Genomic DNA, 23042 nt, shown 5'->3' with positions numbered 1-23042 from the left:
ACCCCTTACTCCCTCCCGCCCTGATGCCTGTGCATCCCACAGACAGCAAAGCACCCTCCTGAGATGACCTCAGAACCCCTGCCCCAGGCCAGATGAGCTTCCAGGCCATACATAGAGGGCCCAGCCTTTAGAATCTGGAGTGTCCCCTGGTACTCACAGATGGGAGTCCAATGACTGGGGACATCAGAAGTTCAGGACTCTCTTCATTCCCTTGGCATATTAGCTCATTTCTTATTCAGAAGTTCAGTATGTAGCATAGCAGTATAACCCCAAGGGCATTTTGCAGTCCAGGGGGTTTCATAGAATTGTGCATTTTATAGTCCAGAGTTTTATAGAATTGATGCATACTATAAGCTCCCAAATATCTGTGAATGGAAGGGATAAGAGCACAGAAAATCAAAACATTCATATTTGATATTAGAGTATGTCATGTAGTTTTCTCTCTCTTATTTTTCTACAGCAGCAATTTGCCTAATGAGGTTTTTGCTCAGATTAATATTAAAGTAAGTTTGTATGCCTCAAGCACCCACTGACTGTTGGAGCAAGGCCTCACCAGAGCATGCCAGAAGCCACCCTGGGGTTTGACATTTGGCACATAGAGGCCCCAGATGGATAATCAAGTTTAAAAAATTCAGCATCGATATATTCAAGGAGGTTGGGTGCATGTCCAGGATATTTGCATGTTGACTAACATCGTCTGACGCCTCGTTATTCATGAAGCAGTTTCACATAACAATCTCTGGTTTACTACAGCAACCCCCCTGAGGCAGACAATAGAATTCTCGTTTCACACAGAAGGATTCTGAGGTCAGTGATGGCCAGTGGTGCAGGGGAAAGAAGAAAGAGGGTGGAGTGATGGGAGTGGCACAGAACCCAGATTTTCAGTCTATCTTTTATGGTATAGTAGGAATATTTCCTTGTGTCAAGGACATGTGTTAGGTGATCTTTCAAGATCCTTTCTAATCTGATGATACTATCTATGATCCCATATAGTGTCCTGAACCAGCCAGAGCATCTAAGGCTCCCTCGAAAATTTGAGTCAGTGAGATTTCCCTGGTGGTCCAGTAGTTAAGAATCTGCCTGCCCATGCAGGAGACACAGGTTCGATCCCTGGTCTGGAAACTAAGATCCCATATAGCTCAGGGCAACTAAGCCCATGAGCTGCAACTACTGAGCCTGTAGGCCACAGCTGGAGAGTAGCCCCAACTCGCCACAACTAAGGAAAGCCCACATGCAACAACCAAGTGCCCGTGTGCCGCAGCCAGGGCCATCAAAAACAGGTAAATAAATAAGTATGTTTTTAGAAAATATGAGTTAATTATTTTCCCCTGCGATGTCCTGCTCCATCTTTGAATGACAAATGTGAAAGTTTGATGCTTTGTTCTTTTTCTCTTCTTAACCCTTGACAAGAATTTTCTCTCTAAAGAAAAGTAAAAAAAAAAAAAAAAAAGGCAAACAGTGATTAAATTTAAAAATGAGCAAGAAAAAAATGTCAACATTAAATTAACACCTGGCATTTTTTTCTGGATGTATTAGTCTTTTTTCAAGAAGGTCTGTTTCATCTCAGAAAGACTGTCTAGGAAAATGGAGAATAATACTTAGTAAACCAATGAATCATTTCTAATACTGCTTAATACTCTGTTATAAGAAAATAGAAAATGAATAAAGTTCTATTCCTTAAAACTAAGTAACCTGATAGGCCATATAATGGAAGTATGATTCTCTGGATGTATAATCATGTTAATATTAGTTATTTATAGAGTGCTCCTCTCTCAAGAAGCTCAAGGATTTTATCAATGTTGCTATAGTAATTCTCACATCCCCACTTCATGCTGATTGTGGTGTTACACTTTCTGGAAGAAGAAAACAGCACCCAGAGAAGCAGAATGGTTCACCTAAGATCACTCAGAAAGTCAAGGTCAGGACCAGGTTTAGAACTTAGGTCTTCTTGTGCCAGATTCCCAATCAACAAAGTGAAAATAGTTATACCAGCATCTGGATTATAAAGGCAACAACCCCATCTGGGTGTTTTAAGTGAAGAGGAATTAATTGCTTACTTCTTTTTTCCTCTTAGAGTCAGAGATGGGAAGTGCATGCTAAACCAAAATATCAAGACAATCCACTGCAGACACACTGAGGGAGTTATCCATGGGTTCCTGGGGTGGACCAAGAATCACCTCCTTCTGCTTCTTCCAGAAGGATTCATGGAGACTGCATCTGTCTTACCTGTTTCTTCAACCCTAAGGAGTGTTTTATTGACCACTGATAACAATTGGTAGTGGAAAGAAACCTCTGTATGAATGGCCATTTAGTTCTACACACTGGCAAGACCACATGGAGGACAGGATGAGCCTTTGTCATTGGTTCTGCTGGAGAGGGAAGAGTTCTACTGGAGGAAGAGAGGGACGAGCTCTTCCTTCCTTCAGAGAAGGAAGAGCATTGATGTCACAAGTCTGTATGTCAGGAAATGGTGATGAGGGTGTCCAGCCCTCACACAAATACAGAAGAGCCCACTGCAAATCTGAGCCACTCTGTCTTGACTTCTCTGGGAAGGCTGAGGTGGAACTGAGTTCCAAAGCTTGCAATTACCAGCTTCTAAGAGCCAGCCTTCCAGAAGAGAGCCTGGTATTACCCTAATCACTTCCCGGGGGAGCCCTGGGGAAACCCTCATGAATCATGTATCGGTTCAGTTCAGTTCAGTCGAGTCGCTTAGTCGTGTCTGACTCTTTGCGACCCCGTGAGTTGCAGCACTCCAGGCCTCCCTGTCCATCACCAACTCCCGGGGTCCACCCAAATCCATGTCCATTGAGTCAGTGATGCCATCCAACCATCTCATCCTCTGTCGTCCCCTTCTCCTCCTGCCCAATCCTTCCCAGCATCAAGGTCTTTTCCAATGAGTCCGCTCTTCACATCAGGTGGCCAAAGTATTGGGGTTTCAGCTTCAACATCAGTCCTTCCAATGAACACCCAGGACTGATCTCCCTTAGGATGGACTGGTTGGATCTTTGCAGTCCAAGGGACTCTCAAGAGTCTTCTGCAACACCACAGTTCAAAAGCATCAATTCTTTGGTGCTCAGCTTTCTTTATAGTACAACTCTCACATCCATACATGACCACTGGAAAAACCACAGCCTTGACTAGACGGACCTTTGTTGGCAAAGTAATGTCTCTGCTTTTTAATATGCTATCTAGGTTGGGCATAACTTTCTTTCCAAGCAGTAAGCATCTTTTAATTTCATTGCTGCAGTCACCATCTGCACTGATTTTGGAGCCCAGAAAAATAAAGTCAGCCACTGTTCCTACTGTTTCCCCATCTATTTGCCATGAAGTGATGGGACCAGATGCCATGATCTTAGTTTTCTGAATGTTGAGCTTTAAGCCAACTTTTTCACTCTCCTCTTTCACTTTCATCAAGAGGCTCTTTAGTTCTTCTTCACTTTCTGCCATAAGGGTGCTATCATTTGCATATCTGAGGTTATTGATATTTCTCCTGGCAATCTTGATTCCAGCTTGTGCTTCATCCAGCCCAGCATTTCTCAAGATGTACTCTGCATATAAGTTAAATAAGCAGAGTGACAATATACAGCCTTGGCGTACTCCTTTTCCTATTTGGAACCAGTCTATTGTTCCATGTCCAGTTCTAACTGTTGCTTCCTGACCTGCAGAGAGGTTTCTCAGGAGGCAGGTCAGGTGGTCTGGTATTCCCATCTCTTTCAGAATTTTCCACAGTTTATTGTGATCCACACAGTCAAAGGCTTTGGCATAGTTAATAAAGCAGAAATAGATGTTTTTCTGGAACTCTCTTGTTTTTTCAAAGATCCAGCAGATGTTGGCAATTTGATCTCTGGTTCCTCTAAAACCATTTATGTATTATAACCCACAAACACTCTAGGAGTTACAGAAAGGGAATGTGGCAAGAAGGAATTCTCCCTCAAGCATCTTTAGCATGTGCTACTACGGGGCAGAAAATTGGATTTCTTGTCCATGAGGGAGGACTGTAAAAGGAAGTTCTCTCTTTGGTCACACACCACCTCCCCCGCCTCTCTCACACATGGCTACCATTAGACAGTTGTTGTTTAGTGGCAAAGTCGTGTCTGATTCTTTGCGACCCCATGGACTGTAGCCCGCCAGGCTCCTCTGTCCATGGGATTTCCCAGTCTAGAGTACTGGAGGGGGTTGCCATGCCCTCCTCCAGGGGATCTTTCCCACGCAGGGATCTACCCTGCATCTCCTGCATTGGCAGGTGGATTCTTTACCTCTGAGCCACCAGGGAAGCCCATTAGACAGAGGGGGAGCCAACATTTATATAGCACTTACCATGTGTTAAAACAATGCATGAGGTAGGTTTTATGGTTACCCCCATGTTACAGAAGAAGACATGGAGACCTAGAGAGCTTATGTAACTTGCCCAGGGTCCCATTATTGTATATGGTACAGCCAGGATTCAGTCCTGGGCAGACTCCAGAGTCTGCGTGTTAATTCATTACCTGTCCTGCGCTACCTGGCCCTGATGTCCTTATGCATTTGGCTCCAGACTCTGGGCAAGCAATTACTTTCTTACTATAATGTCATTCCTTCCAGTAAATGTGGAATGAAGTGTCAGTGAGTTTATGGATTTTTTTAAGGATAAGAGGAATTTTCACCAGGCAAGAGGAGATTAGTTCCACTCTGTAACTCTGTGAACAGCTCTACTGCTGACATTCAAAGGGCCTCGCCACTCAGGGATTGTAGTCATTTGGTGACCAGCCCCGTCTCACTCACCATCCGATGGCATCCATGATGCTGGCTCTGATGTGGTCAGTCTGAAACACAGTACAAAAATCAAGGAACCAGTTCCCATTTTGGTGCCATCTAATTTGCAACCCCATTTACAGGGCTTGGCCTGTCCTAGACATTTGGGGCATAGACTCTGTATCACCAATTATCTACCTTCAAAGTGGGTTGTCTTCACCAGAAGGAACAGGCCCAAAGTGTAGTCAACAGAGACATGTATAAATCAATAACAGAGTCCCCATAAAGGATGGTTCATTGTCGTTCACTCACTCAGGCATGTCCGATTCTTTTCTACCCCACGGACTGCAGCACACCAGGCTTCCCTGTCCATCACCAACTCCCAGAGCTTGCTCAAACTCATGTCCATTGAATTGGTGATGCCATCCAACCATCTCATCCTCTGTTGCCCCGTTCTCCTGCCTTCAGTTCTTCGCATCAAGTAGCCAAAGTACTGGAGTTTCCGCTTCAGCATCAGTCCTTCCAATGAATATTCAGGATTGATTTCCTTTAGGATTGACTGGGTTGATCTCCTTGCTGTCCACGTGACTCTCAAGAGGCTTAAATGATGATGGGTATAAATAAATAATGTTTAGAGTACTTTAAGGGGGTGAGATCAAGTAGGCTGTGATTCTGTTGGCATTGGGGAGAAGGCGTGGGATTAATTAGGGAGTTTATTGAAGCAAATTGTAAAGATAAAACAGAGAGGAAGATGCGGTACAGCTGCCGTTTGAAAGGAGAGCACGGTATCCCTATGGCACAGCTTGACAAACGAGCACCAGAGAAATTGAAGCCATCACCAGTGATGTGAGCACAGCACTTAACCTCCCTGGGTCCCATTTCCTCCATCTGTCAATGTGGAGTACTGAGTACTGAAATCCAAAGAACATAGTGAAGCATTTTGAGTTCTTCTGAAGAAAAGCATCACCATCATATATCCATATATCCGTTGGGTTAAGGAAAACCTGTTATTAGGAAGAAATGTCAGTGGCATGTGACACCTGATCTACCCCCCAGCACCAGTAACTCAGATGTCTGTTGGGAAGGAAGCATCAAAAGCATCCACACAGAAAAAAACAGGAAGCATTCAGAGCCTTGCAAGGAACATACTTCTCTTTGGCATCATAAAAACAGCTTGGGCTCAGTCCAAGCCTAGTCTGTGCAAGCCCAGACCCACATCTCAAATGACTGCCCATTCCTTGCTCTTCTGGTTGGCGTCAGTCAATCACACGTGGAATCAGATGTTGCCTTGCCAACGTGACTGATATGTTTCCAGGGGAGCTCTGTTTATGTCTTGATCCTTGTTTGTGTGATGCTCTGTGTTTTATAACTTAAGTCTCCAGGAATTTTTCCCATGGCTGTGCATCATTTCTTATCACCCATAACCAAATATGGCAGCTTTAAATAGTGCTGTCATTTTCCTCAATTTCATTCGTTGTGATATAATCAGGTATAGATTTCTGACATTGAGCATCTAATGGGGTTTCAGATTCAGAGAGCAACAATGAAAGAATTTTTTTCTCCTGGATATCTCTTAGTTGGGAGACACAGAGTGAAGTAGTCATGAGTGACAGGTGTAGAATTCATGTGCGTTTGCCCAGAGAAGTTCCAGGGGATAGAAGGACCCCAGGAATGGCCCAAGCTAGTGATTTTCTGCAGCAGGTGTGTAGACATAATGAGCATCTTCATCCCCTTCTGGACTCAGTCTGTATCTTCCTGCATCTGCACTGGCTCTTAGGATGATGATGAAGGCATGGTTAGTCCGTGATGGACACGGAAATGAGTAACGGGGGACTCTAATTCTGCTGTCTTGAGTCCTTCTTCCTGTTAGACAATTTACATAGTGATAGGACCATACATACTCAAATGGTCTTTTCCCTATTTCCCTCCTGTTCCCCTGGTCACTGGGCTTTGTCCCTCAGCTGTTTTATTTTCCCAGTCACCCGAGTGTTCTCTGCAGCCCAACATGAACACACATGAGGCAGAGAAATTGCAGTTGGTGTCAGAGGGCAGTCCCCTGGTCTAAGCCACATTGGGAGAGAAATCCGATTTCAGACAGACCACCCCAGGGGTCACTGTCACACTGATGAAGGACTTCAAGATCCAGGAACCAGTGCACCACTAGCAGAGAGTAAGCTTTGACTTCTTCACTCTGTACCTCTGGACTGTGTCCTCAGTGGGAGAGTAAAATTATACTCCCAATTTCTTTGGGAATTTGTCTATTGGCTCACTGGGAAGGGATGGAGAACTCACCAGAAGAGCAGTTGAAAATTACCCACGATTGGGGTTTGTGCAAAAACAATGGGGCCTTGTAGCATTGTCTGCCCTGCTCCTTAGATGCTGCCTTAGGAGCAGCTGTTGTTACCTGCAGTTTCTCAGCATGATCTCATGGTCTGGATGGATCTCATGTCCTTGGATAACAAAAGCCCAGAAAGCTGATTGAGATCAGCTCAGTATTGGCATAGATAGCTCCCCTTGTTGTCTCTGGGAACCCCAGTGCAAAATGACATACCTTGATATTGACAGCAGGTTGTGCCATGACTGATATGTCCTTGAACTTGAAAGTTTACCTGTTCATTGCACCCCTGAGGTTAATACTGGTTTTCTACCCTATCCATGGACCTCCTAGCTTCCTGGAATCATAAAATCATATCATTTTCAATTTAGAATGGTCTTTAGGGAATATTTGTTCCAGTGGTTTCATAGTAAGTGGAAGAAGCAAGCCTGGTTCAAGACCAGGGCAGCAGTGGGAGCTGCAGAGAGGGACCCTGTCTTGAGTGAACGGCCACCACTCAGCTCCAGCTGGTTGAGAATTAGGCCCAATGTGGCCAGATCATCCATTTTTTAAGCCAGAAATCTGGATTTTTCTGTGAAACGTCCTAGTCACTTAACGTTGACAGCTTATCAAAATGAGTAAGCACTACCAGTTAACAAACAAGGGGTCTGTGGGCTGCAGGTCACCAGGGTATCACCTTTGATCTAGATCAGCTCCAGTGGAGCCTGGGGAGGGGTGTGCACTTCCTGAGACCACACTGCTAAAGACCGGGAGCAGATGCTGAAATTCCTTCCTTCTCATTCCATCTCACTTTCCTGCAGAAAATGCCCCCCGCCAGAGTGTGGTCCCCAGCTTTCTGGCTGGTTCCTGGCTCCATCCTTTGGCTCCCACGACTCTGCCTGGCCTAGGGACAGCCATGTTTTTCCAATGCATCCCGGGCTTTGCGTCAGCAAGCATGCATTTGAGTCCCAGTTCTTCCACTGATGAGCTGTGGACACATCTCTTGAATGCCCTAGGGCTTTGATTTCTTTCCTAATACATTGAAAATAAGAATCTGGGTGCTTCACAGCACCCGGTTTGAGGTTTACATGAGAAGGTCTCACTGTATGGGAGATCACCCTGCAAACCAAAATCCAAGGATGCCTGTCGAATTAGCATCCTCGTAAGAAAGACGTGCGTGGCAGAGAGGGGGCTACATGTCCTCAGACATCAACAGTTCAAAGGTGCTTCAGAGCCCATCTACGCTCCCCCTGGAGGACATGGGGACACATATAAGGGTCACTGAGGGCTGTTCTGTTGCCCAGCACAGAGCCTCCTTCATCCTAGGAAGTGATGAGGCCCTGGGCCATTCTTTAGTTTCATCAACTGAGATAAGGGCTGTGTAGATGGGTTTCAGAGCAAACCCCTCTACGCCTTCAGCCCCTGTGTCATTTAAACCAATCACCCATAACCCCAGGCAGTACAGTCTGGAGCCATTCCCAGCTCACCAACCCCTCTGCCCTCCCCTGCCCAAGGGCTGTGCTGACTGAATGCATACATGGATCTCGTTTCTGTCTCCATTTCCAGGGACGCAGACCCGGCTATTTCTCCTTCCTGGACCCATTTTCTCCGGGCGTCTGGCTCTTCATGCTTCTAGCCTATCTGGCCGTCAGCTGCGTCCTCTTCCTCGTGGCTCGGTACTGGCTTCTCCCCTTCGCTGTCCTCACACCGCCACCTCGTGTCCACCTCTGGGAACTGCACGGGCGGGGGTGGGGAGCAGGAGGGGGCGGATGGAGAAGCCCTTGGTGCCAAACCAGAGGAATGGGAGACGGACTCAGGACCCGAGCCACTCAGCCCGGCTGTCAGTCGGCCACTGCCCGTGCATCCATCTACGTGCCCATCCCCTGATACGCGCAACACAGACAGGCGAGCTTGTCCGAATTTGTGCCCCTTACCTCTTACCCCTCTGGCTCCCACCCCCCAGCCCCCTGCTTTGGGAGAGAGAGGCGGGGAGGAAGGTGGTGGGAAGATTACTCTGATCAAGTGCCCTGCCGTGGGCTGCCCTGGCATCTGTCCTCGCCAGCACCTGCCACAAAGTGCTGAGTGACAGGAAACAGAGCCTGCAAGCCCGGAGTGGGGAACCGGTAGCCTCGGTGACACAGGCGAGGGAGACGGCCTCCTCTGCAGAGGGCCTGGCGCTTCCCCAGCCTGGGCCTGACTGTGAAAACACAGCTGCCTTGATGAATGGAGACGGTGCAGGGTGGCTGGCAGCAGCAGGGCAGGATGGAGAGCAGCGCTGGCAAGCAGCGCCGAGTTGAGACACATGGTCCAGATCGGGGGTTGGGGAGGACAAGAAACCCATCTCCCTAGACACAAGAGAGTGTCCCTGAGCCCAGGAAGAAGCCAAGGAGCATCCCAGGAGGGTGCACAGAGGGGTCGTTTCTCTCTGAGGCTCTAAGTTGGGCTTCAGGAGAGCCCACTTACTATCCAGAAGCAGAGCCAGCTCCCGTGATTCAGAGCCACTCATGCAGATCCCTGCTTCCTGCTCAGAGCTCAACTGATCACCTCAGAGGAGCCAAGACCCACTCAGAGTGAGAGTCTAGGGGGCTGACAGTGGCTCTGGTCCAGCCATCCGCCCTCCTCTGCCTCGGGGCTACAGGGGCAGCGCTGGCCTATTCTGTAGTGAACAGTCCACCTCTATGGGGTGGGGTCTTCCGCAGAAGCACAGTTATTCATTGCTCAAGGGGAGCCTGTGCTCGCTCCAGCTAGAAGATGGAACTCCCAGGAGGGAGGTGATGTGTATATAATTATGGGTGATTTGCATCATTGTACAGAGGAGACCAGGCTTCCCTAGTGGCTCAGATGGTTAAGAATCCTCTGCTTGCAATGCAGGAGACCCAGGTTCGATCCCTGAGTCAGGAAGATCCCCTGGAAAAGGAAATCACTACCAACTCCAGTATTCTTGCCTGGAAAATCCCATGGGCAGAGAAGCTTGGTGGGCTGTGTCCGTGGGCTCTCAAAAGAGTCAGACATGACCAAACACGCACACCCGCACCAGGAACCAACACAACATTGTAAAGCAATTTCTTCCCAATTAAAAATAAATTTTAAAAAATGAAAAGGGAGCCCCAAGGACCTTTGGAGTATGAACCCCTGGGGCAGTTCCTAGCCTGCCCAAGAGGCTTGGCATCACCCAGTCCACGCCTCTTCCAGTGGAGATCAAAGCCACGACCCCTGAGATCCAACCAGAGGGGGAAAGGCCTTGCTTACAACCTGGTCCTCATCACAGGCTGCTGCATGTGCCGCTTGGGTGCCCCTACCCACCTTGGGCCTGTAGCCATGGCCGCTGTCACGTACCTGTGTTCGGTGTCGACTGGCGAGGCGCAGGAGCTAGCACGCCATCTGACACGTCCCCTCTGCACTTTGCTGGGCTGTCTGCGGCTGCCCACAGGAAGCTGCCTGAGTCTCGGCTCTGCTGCCCTGCAATTCACTCTTGTCCCCTTTGATTGAGCCCCTGTGTGGAGAAGGTCATGGTTCTCAGGTGACCTCAGGGGCCTGGAAGTGGTATTAGGGCGTGGCTATCAGATACACACACACACACACACACACACACACACACACGACTGCTTCACCCTGCCTGCCACAGCCTGAAGCTTTTCAATCAGCCTTGGGGGCTTTAACAGCCCCTCTCTCCTGCCATCCACATTCACACACACACACTGCCCCCCAGGATCCATAATTTAAAAAAAAATTAACCAGAAAATTGTACCAGAGGTCTGATCATACATCATATATATCATGCAATGTGTGTATACACACACACACACACACACACACAGATACACAGGCCACTTGATATGAAGAGCTAGTTCATTGGAAAAGACCCTGATTCTGGGCAAGATTGAAGGCTGGAGGAGAAGGGGACAACAGAGGATGAGTTGGTTGGATGGCGTCACTGATTCAATGGACATGAATTTGAACAAACTCCAGGAGACAGTGAAGGACAGAGGAGCCTGGCATGGGCAGTCCAACATGGACTTAGCGATTGAACAACAGCAGCAAAATACATATAATATCCTATAAAAGTAATATCTGAGGGTAGGGTATTCTGGCCCAAGGCAATGGCTTTCAAACTGGGTTCCCCGGGACGTGGAGGCTCCTGGTAGGCACGGACATATGGAGGGGCGGTGAAGAGGCTAGGTGTACAGAGCTCTGCAGCCTCAGCTCGTCTTCATTCAGACCAGCTCCACATTTCTCTCTCATATATTGTACTTCTGGGTAAGATTTTAGAGGGGAAGATGTTTGAAAACCACTGCTCTATGGCAGCCGTTCCCAAGCCAGCTGATACCAGAGTCATACAGGGAGCTTTAAAAAATCTTGAATGTCTAAGTCAGATCATCTCAGAATCTCTAGGGATGAGGCCCCGGGAATATGTAGTTCTGAGGCTCACATCTAACCACCCATAGGCTTGGGAACCACTGGGGTAAAGCCCCACGAGTACGATCCAACCCCGCAGCCCCTGGAAGGAAGGAGGACGCATGGGGACAGGGGCCAGAGACGGCACACTGGCCTTGCAGTCAGGAACAAGCAGCAGTGAAGGAAATGTGAACCAGCCCTGCAGCACCGCACATGCAGACTAGGCTGAAGGGACAGGAAGGCCAGGGAAGATGATGACATCGCGTGAACATGCAGCCCTGCCCTTCTTGTCATACGTCCAGATGTGTCTCTCACATCAGAGCTGGAAGGCTTTGTGTGGGAGGCAGTCTGCAGAAGAGGAGGGAGGGCGTGTGTCTGGTGGGCAGGAAGATAGGGCATCAGAGACATCAGAGGTACTGCTGGGAGAGAGGCCAGCATGAGGCTGCGAGGGACCATCGAAGGAGCCTGTGTGCCTTGTCAACCCCATGTGCCCATCACACTCGTCCAGGGAGCCCTGAAACATGCTGAGGCCCAGCCCATACCTGGACAAATAAAGTCAGAACCTCTGGGCATGCAATCCAGGTGTTGGCATTTTTTAAAAAGCTCCCGGGTGAGTCTGAAACACAGACAGGGCTGAGAACCAGGGCTGGAGGGAACCACTGGGGCCAGTGGTTTGCAAAGTGTTGTCCCTGGACCAGTGGCATCCCCTTCCTCCTGGAGCCTTCAGATTCATAGGCCTCACCCAGACTTAGTGAATCAGACACTTCAGCGCTGGGGCCCAGCAATCCATGTTTTCACAAGCCTTCTTGGTGATTATGATGTCAGTTACATTTTGAGAATTTCCGCACTGGGTTGGGAGTTTTCAATCCACGGCTCTGTGGGGCCCTAGGGTTCTCTCTGTGGTCACTTCGGGGGACCAAAAAAACACAGGATAAGCAATTCCCAGTCATCTACCCCTGTGACTTATTTTGAAAATATTATGTTTCTTTGATTAAAGAAAGTTCCGAAACTGCCAACATAGTCCAACAGAAGGGAGCTGGCTTGCCCAAGGCCACAGGCAGCTACCAAGGCCCAGGGGTCAGGCCAGGAAGAAGAGCAGCCCCACGCCCCCATCACCCCTTCTTCGTGCCCACGCTCCACGGCGCTGATGTGTGTTCCTTTCCCCCACAGGCTGACCCCCTACGAGTGGTACAGCCCCCACCCGTGTGCCCAGGGCCGGTGCAGCATCCTTGTGAATCAGTACTCCCTGGGCAACAGCCTCTGGTTTCCAGTCGGGGGCTTCATGCAGCAGGGCTCCACCATCGCCCCGCGCGCCTTATCCACCCGCTGCGTCAGTGGTGTCTGGTAAGATCCTGGGGTCCTCAGATGAGCCCTGATCTGGCTTCCTGCCAGCAGGAACCTCAGCTCCGCCCTCGGACAGCCTCTGCCAGCTCAGAGGGCTGGTGGGGTGGGGTTGGGGGAGGGGCAGTGGGGGGTGCAGTTTAGCCAAGGCACAAAAGGAGACCCAGTAAGAAAATGCCTTGAAAGCCCACAGCAAGGCAGTTACAACTTCCTGACCTGAGAATGACTGGCATTTGAGAGGCAGGGCCTAAGAAGTCATGTGCAAGTTTGTGCAAATGTGCAGTGTGTAGCAGGAAGTCCCTGCCCTCCCCCCACCAACCCCAAGTCACATCACTCCCCCTCCAGCAGCTTTCTGGAGCTCTGTCCCTCTGCTCCTGCCTCTGGGCCTGCCAGATGTGTCCACCTCAGCAGGTGTAGAAAAATGCAAGCTCTTAGTGGCTCAGAGTTGGACGGGACCTCAGGATCTAAGTTGACCGCAGGGTCCACAGGGCAGTTGACCAGCTCCTTCTCCTTTTGGATCAGTCAGGGCAAAAGGAAGAGGGTGAAATGATTCAAAGTGTAGGAAAGTTCCCTGAAAATTTGGAAATGCCACATAAATGTTTGAACTGATCAATGCTATTAGACCATTCATTTTGGGGGGAAGTGAAATATCAATGTAGACTTGAGAGGCAAGTTCTCCATCCTCACTTAAAAACCCACCATCAGGCTTGGTGTCACAGCTTTTAGGACTTACAGCCTTCATTCTCTCCCCTCCTTCTCAGCCTGTGTAAGCCAGAGGAAAGGGGAAGGGATGAGGATGCTGGGGATGGTGGAGCATCTGGACAGTTACCTGGGAGTCACTGGACTGGGGCTGATCCTAGCAGGTGGAAACACAGCTGGGACTGATAAGTGACAAATACAGTAGGATTTAAATGACTGGGGCAGGATGCTCACCCATTATCACATTGAGCCCAGGAGTCACTGAGCTAATCACCATGGGGAGCCAGGCCTCACGTTCCCCGGCAGAAAGGAGACCTTGGCAGGCACAGTCGCAGAACTCTCTGAAAAATCCAGGAAATCTGGGCAGAAACCCGGAGATGAGACGTCAGCTGCAGATTTTGATCCCTTCCTTTGATCGCTTTGATCCCTGGACTTTTCCTTCCAAAGGGGCATGTTACCATGTGCCGCCAAGTGGGGCTCCGTTGCCTGCTCCCTTAACCTGTCAGCTCGCGCCTCCAGCAATTCCCTCCCCTAGGGGACATCTGCCCTGGTGCCGAGGGGACCACCTGTCCTGCAGGCTGTCGACTCAGCCCTCAGAAGGGCTTTAAATAGCTGGCCCCAGGTGCCTCAGTTACCCTGCTCCAGAGCGTGTGTGGGAGGAAGGCTTGGCCCTCCCCAGCCTGACCCAGGGGTGTTGGTGCGCCCCTCTGCCTCTTGGAGCTCTTGGTTATGAAATCACAGCCTCAGTTTGTTGGCTCCCTGGAGAGTGGGAGGTCAGAGGACCCGGCCTTCGTGGCTTACCATGGCATCCTCATCCAGAGCAAGTGACAGAAAATGCCATGTCTCTAACAAGAATGCCAACTTCACAATAAAACGCCCGTTTGGCACAGGAGCAAGGCTCTGTTGGCCCCTCTGGAGGGAGCTTGGGTGTAATTTGCTTTCTCAGCAGAGGCGATGGGCTTGCACTGAGCTGCTTAGGCTCTCGGAACTGTCCCCTATGACCGGTGACATAAACAGCCACATGGCTGTCCAGGGCAGAACAGATGCTGGAGTGTAGCTGTGTGGTTGAGGGAGCCCTCCGGCCAGCTCTGAGGTCATGTCCACACCCAGGGCTCATTAACCCACAGCAGTGGGTCAGAGCAACTTCCATAATGCTCACCTCCACCTGGGGACCACTCACCACCACCCCCAGCCTCCTCTGGGGGAGGCTCATGAGAAACAACTTCCAAGAGGGTATAAGAATTCTGGCAGGAGCAGGAAAGCCAATTTGAGGATGGAGGGACTCTTGGCCCTTACAGGTCACCAGTAGGGAAGGTAGACAAATGATTTTCATCCCATTTGTGATGAAATGGGACAGTCTCTACTCATCTCTGTATCTCACACTCGTCTCATCCTTTACAGATAGTCACTAATGACATGTTATCTGATCTGATCCAAGACAGATAAACCAGGCATTATTAGGGTGTTTAGTTGCTAAGTCATGTCCAACTCTTTGCGACCCCATGGACCGTGGCCTGCCAGTCTCCTCTGTCCATGGGATTCTCCAGGCAAGAATACTGGAGTGGGTTGCCATTTCCTCCTCTAGGGGATCTTCCTGAACCAGGGATCAAACCTGAGTATCTTGCATCTCCTGCACTGGCAGGTGGATTCTTTACCACTGTGCCTCCCAGGAAACACAAAGCAGGCATTGTTATCCCCCATTTATTAGACAAGCAAACGACCTCAGAGGAGTTGTGTAGCTTTCCCCCAAGGTCTCACAGGTGGAATTAGACAAAGCCAGAACTAAAACCAGATCTCTTACTAGTGGTCTGGGGCATGGATCTGGTGGGCTGGCATGTGGATGTGCCCATCAAGTTGATGGGTGCACCTGTCCTTTCACTCCTGGAAGAAAGTGCACAGGCCAAGGGGGTAATGGGACTTCCTGCTCTTGCAAACCCACCTGCAAGCTGCCCTGGCGCAGCCCGTGGCAAACACTGTGCCTTCGTTGTCAGTGTCTTCATAATGAATTGAAGCCTCATTAATTCAGACTCCACTGATTCAGAATTTGGCGATTCGCCAGCCTCCGTTGTGCTTACATATATCTTTGAACCCCTATAAACAAATGGATTAGAAAGCAGATCCATACTGCTGACCAGATGGTAGAAGTCCTGTTTAACCTACTTAAGTGAACAAACTGGTTTTAATGACTTTAGCATGTGTGCTGCCTGAGTTGCAGAGCTATTCTAATTTTAAATGAGTTCGATCTACCCAATGAAACAACCTTCCATTTTGAAATAGCATGACCTTTGTAAGAGTGTTTTATAATTCCAACTTCTCAGCAGCTCAAAGGTGCTTGTCATCAGTTTGTCTTGAAGAGCCCCTGCTCTGACGATTTGTAGAACTGGTTTTAGAATACGAATTTCTCCATGTGTTACTTGGCCACGTGACTTTGCTTCTCCGAGCCTTGGTTTCCTCTTCTGTAAAGTCAGAATAAGAATTTCACCTCCCTGAGTTGTCGGGAGTACAGGAGCTGGAGGTTGCGGCTCTCTGTGGGTGCTCAGTACATGGAGATGCTCCTCTGAAGGTCAGCTGCATCATGAGGGGCAGGGGGTGGGGGAGCTGTCCCGGCTGTAGCTCTGAACGGAGCCCCCAGAGCTGACACCATTAGCTCTTTCACTAGCTCGTTGCTCACTGTATCCCAAGCTGTTTCATGTTCATGGACACACTTCTTTTGAGTAGCAACCCAATAATCACCTCCTTTAGGAAATAACAGAAAGAGAGCCATGGTCTTCTTCGAGGCAACCCTCCCGAGCACTGTTCATTTCTGTTGACATCATATGCCCTGCCTCCTTTTTCCTCCGCAGCTAAGTTGAGGGCTCTTTCAAGAAGAGGGCCACCTGCCCTCTCCCATGTCACAGTAGGACTGGGGATGGGGGCTAAGACTCCTGGGGCCGCCCAGGCAATGATGACTTCCTGGTCTTTTCCTGCACAGGTGGGCATTCACGCTGATCATCATCTCATCCTACACGGCCAACCTGGCGGCCTTCCTGACTGTGCAGCGCATGGACGTGCCCATTGAGTCAGTGGATGACCTGGCTGACCAGACTGCCATTGAGTATGGCACGATTCATGGAGGCTCCAGCATGACCTTCTTCCAAGTAAACCCATATGGTTGCTCACCAGCATCGGGAGTTGGGCAGGATAAAGTTGAGATGTTTGTCGGCTGGAGATAAAAACATCTCTCCTCATCTCATCCTCCCTTTTGAACACCTAGTTTGGAGGTCCTCGTGGGGCTCATTTCCCCCCCTGCTCCCCAAAATATCCCTGGAACCAGGTTCCCAGAGCATTGGGTTAATGTCAGGCTTGTCCCTGAGTGTTGATCGTGAATGATTAGTGCTGCTTAAGATGATTTTAGTGATCGAAATGTTTTTTAATTGCAGTAGTTTCATATTTATTTTAATAAGCATTAGAAAAAATATGTGGTGAAGCTAACCTATATTTTTACTTATATTACTGCATAGGATAAAGCTAATGCATACTTTAAAAATTTTCTTGTAGGCTAAAAAAATTTTTTTTGTAGGCTTTTTATTAGTAGTACTTAGACAAAGCAAGATTGGAGTAATACACTAATGAATGAAGTGTAAGGAACTTTAGATTAAGCTGAACTGGTTTCACTGATCCTAGACTATATAGATCCCAGATGGGGACCGTTTTGGCTTCTCTGAGTTTCCTTTGCAAGGCTCAGGAGTGGATCCTGCCACAATGCATGTTAGCTGGCCAACCAGAGCTGGGCTAGACACATAAATAGTTTGTGTTGGCTTCAGGATCTCTAGGGAAGCAGATTTCCCTGGAGTCTGTGAGAGTCTAAGCAGCCTATGACCCAAGAAGTTCATTTTCACATGAAATAAGTCCAAGGCCTTCAGTTTTCTGTTTTCCGTACATGTCTCAGAGCTGCTGGCACAGAGACCATGAAGGCATCATGCAGACATAGGGTTTGGATGGTCCCCCAGAAATCTGTCTCCTTCTTATTTGTACCTGAGAAGCCAGTACCAAGAATCACATTGGATATGTGATTGATGGACTGGTTCAGAGTTGATAGAAAAGGGCTGGCATTCTTCCTTTGGACAATGTCTCTTAGAAGTCCAGAATGAACCTGAGCTTGCTACCTCCAGGAAGGACGGTGGAGGATGCAGCCAGAATACCCATTCTCACTTTGGTCAGCGTGTGGAGGATGGCAATGGAAGACCTCTTGAGGGTGGATGAGGCGGATGCAATGATCAAACCAGTAGGCAGAGTTTGCAGCACCTTCAGATCCTGTTCCTTCTCTGTCTTTCTGTGTGTGCGTGCATGTTTAGTCGCTCAGTCCTGTCTGACTCTTTGCGACCCCATGGACTGTAGCCTGCCAGGCTCCTCTGTCTATGGGATTCTTCAGGCAAGAATACTGGAGTGGGCTGCCATTCCCTTCTCCAGGGGCTGTCTTTCTGTTAAAAGTATCAGAATCACAACCCTCTCCTCCTGCCATTGAGCAGCAGCAGTTGAGAGATGAAAGGGAACAGGTTCCTGAATGCAAGGAGGGGACTGAGTAGTGGAAGGACCAGGATTTGGGGGACCACTTGGATGCTCTCCCTTTCCAGACCACTGTCTCCTTTCACTACCTTCAACCTGCTTCCTTGTGTTCTTTTCCCAGAATTCCCGCTATCAGACCTACCAGCGCATGTGGAATTACATGTATTCCAAGCAGCCGAGTGTGTTCGTGAAGAGCACGGAGGAGGGGATCGCCAGGGTGTTGAATTCCAACTACGCCTTCCTTCTGGAGTCCACCATGAATGAGTACTATCGGCAGCGAAACTGCAACCTCACTCAGATTGGGGGCCTGCTGGACACCAAGGGCTATGGGATTGGCATGCCAGTCGGTATGCAGGAGAGGATCAGCCTCTTCGGGTAGCTCCACCCGGGCAGGCTCAGGGCAGCTCAGACCACTGAAGGCAGCCTTCACGTCAGCAGCCCCTGTTTCTAGAACCAATTTCTCAGTGACTTGACAAGGGCATTCTCAAGGTTTTTTTGTTTTTTAAAAAAAAGCGAACCCTCATACTTCACGTCATCAGGGATCAGTTCTCAGTCCTTAGTTACTGAAGGGTTAATTGATTAGATTTTTATAGTTCTGTTTATTTATTTTTGGCTGTGCTGGGTCTTCAGTGCTGCTCAGGCTTTGCTGTAGTTGCGGCGAGCAGGAGCTACCCTCTAATGGCCGTGCGTGGGCTCCTCATTGCAGTGGCTTCTCTTGTCGTGGAGCAGAAGCTCTAGGGCACACAGGCTCCAGTAGTTGCAACAAGTGGGATCTTCCCAGATCAGGGATAGAACCTGTGTCTCCTGCATTGGCAGATAGAATCTTTGCCACTAAGCGGCCAGGGAAGCCCTTGTTAGTTATTAATTGCATGATTACTAAAGGGCACTCGGATGCCCCTGGTGGATTCTTTAGGCCTTCTGTTCTCTCCCCTTCTGCTTCCTGCTCTTTGACCATTTCTCTGCTGGCTGACATCTCTTCTAGTGGTGGAAGGGAGATGGTAGGGCTCAAGTGAATTAATTTTGCTATTAGTGTCCGTGGTGAAAGGTGTAATATGAAAGGGGACTGATGTGATTGGAGGAGATGGCTTTCAAATCATCTGTGGCTCTCATGGATCTGTCTACTCTGAGTCAGCGTAGATAGCTGAGAGTGAGCAGGAGTGCTCTGATGTAGCTCTGATGAGGCTAGAGAAGCTTGGCTTCCGGAAAGGTATCCCAGCTATGCCTTCTAAAGGCAGTACCTGCGTTAGGCCTTCCCTTGCTGATGGCTCCTTCACCAGGAGGTGAGGGGGAGCATGTTAACTGCCCACCATGGTTGTGGCGGAAGTCTGGAAATGTCTCCCAAGTGTTTCAGACACATACCCTTCCCCCAGCACCATGGAGAGTCATGTGGCACAGGGCTGACTTCACACAAGGTTGTCCTGTGTGAGGCAGCAGGGAAAGAAGCAGGAATGGAGGAAATCAAATCATGTGGGGAAATTGATACATGCATCTTTGCTATGATCTTGCACAATTCTTCTCTCTCTTTTCTTTTAAGTATAGTTGATTTACAGTGGCGTGTTAGTTTCAGGTGTATAGCAGAGTGATTCAGTAGACATATATATATTTTTCAGACTCTCTCCCTTTATAGGTTATTAAAAAATATTGAGTAGAGTTCCATGTGCTATACAGTAGGTCCTTGCTGGCTATCTATTTTATATATAGTAGTGTTACACCCCTTCTCTGGGTCATTACATAACTCAGAACTCTATAAATTACAGGGCTCACTTATACCAGTGTCTTATGAAGAGCATGACTTTGAGGCAGGCATATCTGGAAATGCACCCTGCTTCCTGACTGCAGGACCTTGGACAAGTGATTTAAGTCTTGAGTCTCAGTTATTTTATTTTAAGGGGAAAGTTGCTCAGTCATGTCCAACTCTTTGCGACCCCATGGACTATAACCTGCCAGGCTCCTCTGTCTATGGAATTCTCCAAGCAAAAATACATGAGTGGGTTGCCATTCTCTTCTCCATGGGATCTTCCCAATCTAGGGATCGAACCCAGGTCTCCTGCATTGCAGGCGGATTCTTTACCATCTGAGCCACCAGGGAAGCCCATCTCATTTTAAAACCAGGTTTCTAATACCTAACTCAAAGGGTTATTTTGAAGGTTAAACCTAATCATCTGGTCTCACCATGGTATCTCATCACACTTAGCCTGTTTGGGGGAACGTTAGACCCTCCTCATCTTTTCCATCATTCCCTCTGTTACTTGATCAAAGCAGATGACGTCTTCAAGACTGCTCAGGAATCAAGCTCAGGCACATAGGCAGGAATATGAGTCACTCTCTTTCTGACACTAGGAGTTCTATAAACCAGAAGCCTCACTCAGGGCACCTGCATACTCTCTACTTAGCATCATATTTCATTGATTCCATTAATATTACAGATCGTGGGACCCTTTGAGAAATTTACTGGTTGACATTTTGTTTCAAGATGGTGGAGTGAACCGCAAAATGAACCTAAGGTGCACCTAAGGTGCACCTTGATAATACTCTAGCAATTTAACATATTTAACTGAAATGTCAAGTGTTTCGAAAGTTTTCCTAGAGAAAAACCTATAGAGAGTTGACATGCAGTTGACTGACTCTAGAAATTCTCATCGATAACCAATGAAAAGAGGAGGGAAATGCATTGGTTCTGTGTCTGAAGTGATGCTGTTTCTGCTCGTGTTACTTTAATCTTATTCCACCTGCAAGATAGATGTGGTCCTTGCCATCCCAGAGGATAGAACTGAGATTCAGGGTTGATAAGTTACTTGTCCAAGGTCACAGAATAGGTGGAGAGAGAAACTGGGCTTGAGCCTAGGGTGCCTGTCTCAAATCTAGCATTTCGCCTCCCAGACCATGTTGACAAAAGGGTACCCAGCTCGACAGGACAAGATAGATGGGGAGAGTGAACTATGAGCTAGCCCACGTTCTCAGATCAGGCTGGGAAGAGCACTGCAGAGTCAACTGATAAGACAGAGTTTAGGTCCGAAAGACAAGCACGTGTGTCCTTAGGTGAGAGGTAAGGGCGTAAACAAATAAGCAATGCAATTGGACCCAGGAAAGGGAAACAGAACAAGGAATGAGGTGGGTAGGTAGTTTAGGGGCTAAGTAGGCAAACACGGAGTAAGCAGAATAATCCTTTGCTGGGACCCTTGGTGTGCTATAGAGATTGGGGCGAAGATGCCTTGAAAGCTGCTCGAAATGCCTGGTCAGGTGGATACTTGTTTCTAAACCTGGAATGTTCATTAGTCTAACCATCAAACACCATCTGTTAGTTCAAGTAGCCATTCACTTCAGATGTGTGTTGAGTACCTGCTATATGTGAGGTGCTGTTGACATTCACCCAGTTTGCGTTCAGTGCTGCAGGCTTGGGGTTTGAATGCCCAAGCATAGCTGTGTCTATAGCAGGGAAATTTCTATCTCTGGAGTCATGGGCTGTCAGAGTCCTAAGCGATCTGGGAACTGATCTGATTCCTTACTTGTCAAAGGGCAGTCCATGGCCCAGCGGCAGGGTACTACCTTGGAACTTGTTAGAAGTGCACTCTCAGCCGCCACCCCAGACCCACTGAATCGGAGTCTGCAGGGTCGACAAAATCCCCAGGGGATTGCAATGTGCGTGAAAGTTTGAGCGCAGGCATCTATTTGTTCCAACTCCTGCCTGTATCCTTCACCAGAGCCCTTTCCCCCGGACCGTCTGTCTGCAGCAGGCCTTCACAGAGCTTAGACAAGAACCTGGGTAGCTTAGCTGCTTTCCAGCCTCTTGGTAGCTTTTTCTTAATGATTTCAGACCTCAGCCTGGGCTGGGACATCGGGTTTTCCATGGTTTCATTTAAGCCTGTTTCTGTGATTAAATCTAAATTCTGGAACCAGAGCTCCTTGATGGTATTCCATTTGAAAATTTAAAAAAGAATTGCATTCAACTAAGCCTTCGGTTTGAGGAGGTGGGGGGAGCAATGTAAATAGGTGGTGGACAAGGTCAGGGTTCTGGGGCACCCAGCGGGCAGCTGTGACGGTTGGGGATGCCCCAGATGGGTTCTCCACACAGATAGAGAAGAGGGGGCTTCCCCCTTGCTCTGGATGGCTCTTCCCTTATTGGTGGCTGCTCCTGGTAAACAGTTGTTGGGTGTAAGGTAGTGAGGGTTACAAATGGCAGAGAAACGAATATATATAAAGTAGAAAGTAGGCAGCTGATGGACAGCGAGGTTTGTTTCACAGAAGATGTCCCTCCTTGGCCTCCCGGAGGCAGGTGGATGGGGAGCTTTTGCAACCAGTTCACCGCATGCCAGTGGGCAGCTGGGTTCACCCAGGTAGAATACAGTGGTGCCTGGATGGGGAGGTGGGAGGCGCAGCTGTCTGTCACTTGACCCACAGTGGGGTCTTGGCCGTGGACTGGGCGTGCCAGTCAGCGTGGAGAGTAGGGAAATAGAAATACCTGGTGCCCCACTTAGAGCCAGAACGCAGTCCTCTCCATGGAGAGTCCCAGCCTGAGCACAGTGGAGAGCATGCTCCTGTGGGGACCCCAGCCCCTCACCTCCTGCGCTACATGGGCAGGGTGGGCGGCAGGGAGGTTGAGGCCTGGCCAGAAAGCAGAGAGATGCAGACGGGGCACTCACGTCCTGTGTTTTGGGCTCTCCTGTGACCCCCAGGCTCCGTCTTTCGGGACGAGTTTGATCTGGCCATTCTCCAGCTGCAGGAGAACAACCGCCTGGAAATCCTGAAGCGCAAGTGGTGGGAAGGGGGCAAGTGCCCCAAGGAGGAGGATCACAGAGCCAAAGGTAAGGGCGGCCCGGGCCCCCCTCCTGCCTGGGAGACCAGAGCTGTTTGTCTCTGGCTTCCAAATCCCAGGTCATTAGAGGTTGAAAACTAGTCTTGAAAGGAGCCCAGAGCCAGGCTGGGGTTGGCTAGGGCCAGCCCTGTCTGCAGGTCTCAGCTCCCTGTAGGGTATCCACTCCCACCTGCTCCCAAGTCCTAGAGATGCTAACCCTGCCTC

At 49.0% G+C, this 23042-nt stretch overlaps 1 protein-coding gene across 1 annotated transcript in view; it reads left to right on the top strand.

Moving 5' to 3' along the window:
* The window catches only part of GRIK4 (glutamate ionotropic receptor kainate type subunit 4), a 332664-nt gene that overhangs the window by 289840 nt on the left and 19782 nt on the right, over positions 1–23042 (top strand). The window contains exons 13-17 of the mRNA XM_065944185.1: positions 8612–8721; positions 12611–12784; positions 16452–16617; positions 18147–18372; positions 22699–22827. Of these exons, the coding sequence (XP_065800257.1) occupies positions 8612–8721; positions 12611–12784; positions 16452–16617; positions 18147–18372; positions 22699–22827 (805 nt within the window). The remainder of the gene's footprint in view (positions 1–8611; positions 8722–12610; positions 12785–16451; positions 16618–18146; positions 18373–22698; positions 22828–23042) is intronic.

Source organism: Muntiacus reevesi, chromosome 9 (genome assembly GCF_963930625.1).
Source record: "Muntiacus reevesi chromosome 9, mMunRee1.1, whole genome shotgun sequence".
Classification (NCBI taxonomy): domain Eukaryota; kingdom Metazoa; phylum Chordata; class Mammalia; order Artiodactyla; family Cervidae; genus Muntiacus; species Muntiacus reevesi.
Note: the sequence above shows the minus strand (reverse complement) of the source record. Positions and strands in the feature narration are given on the sequence as shown.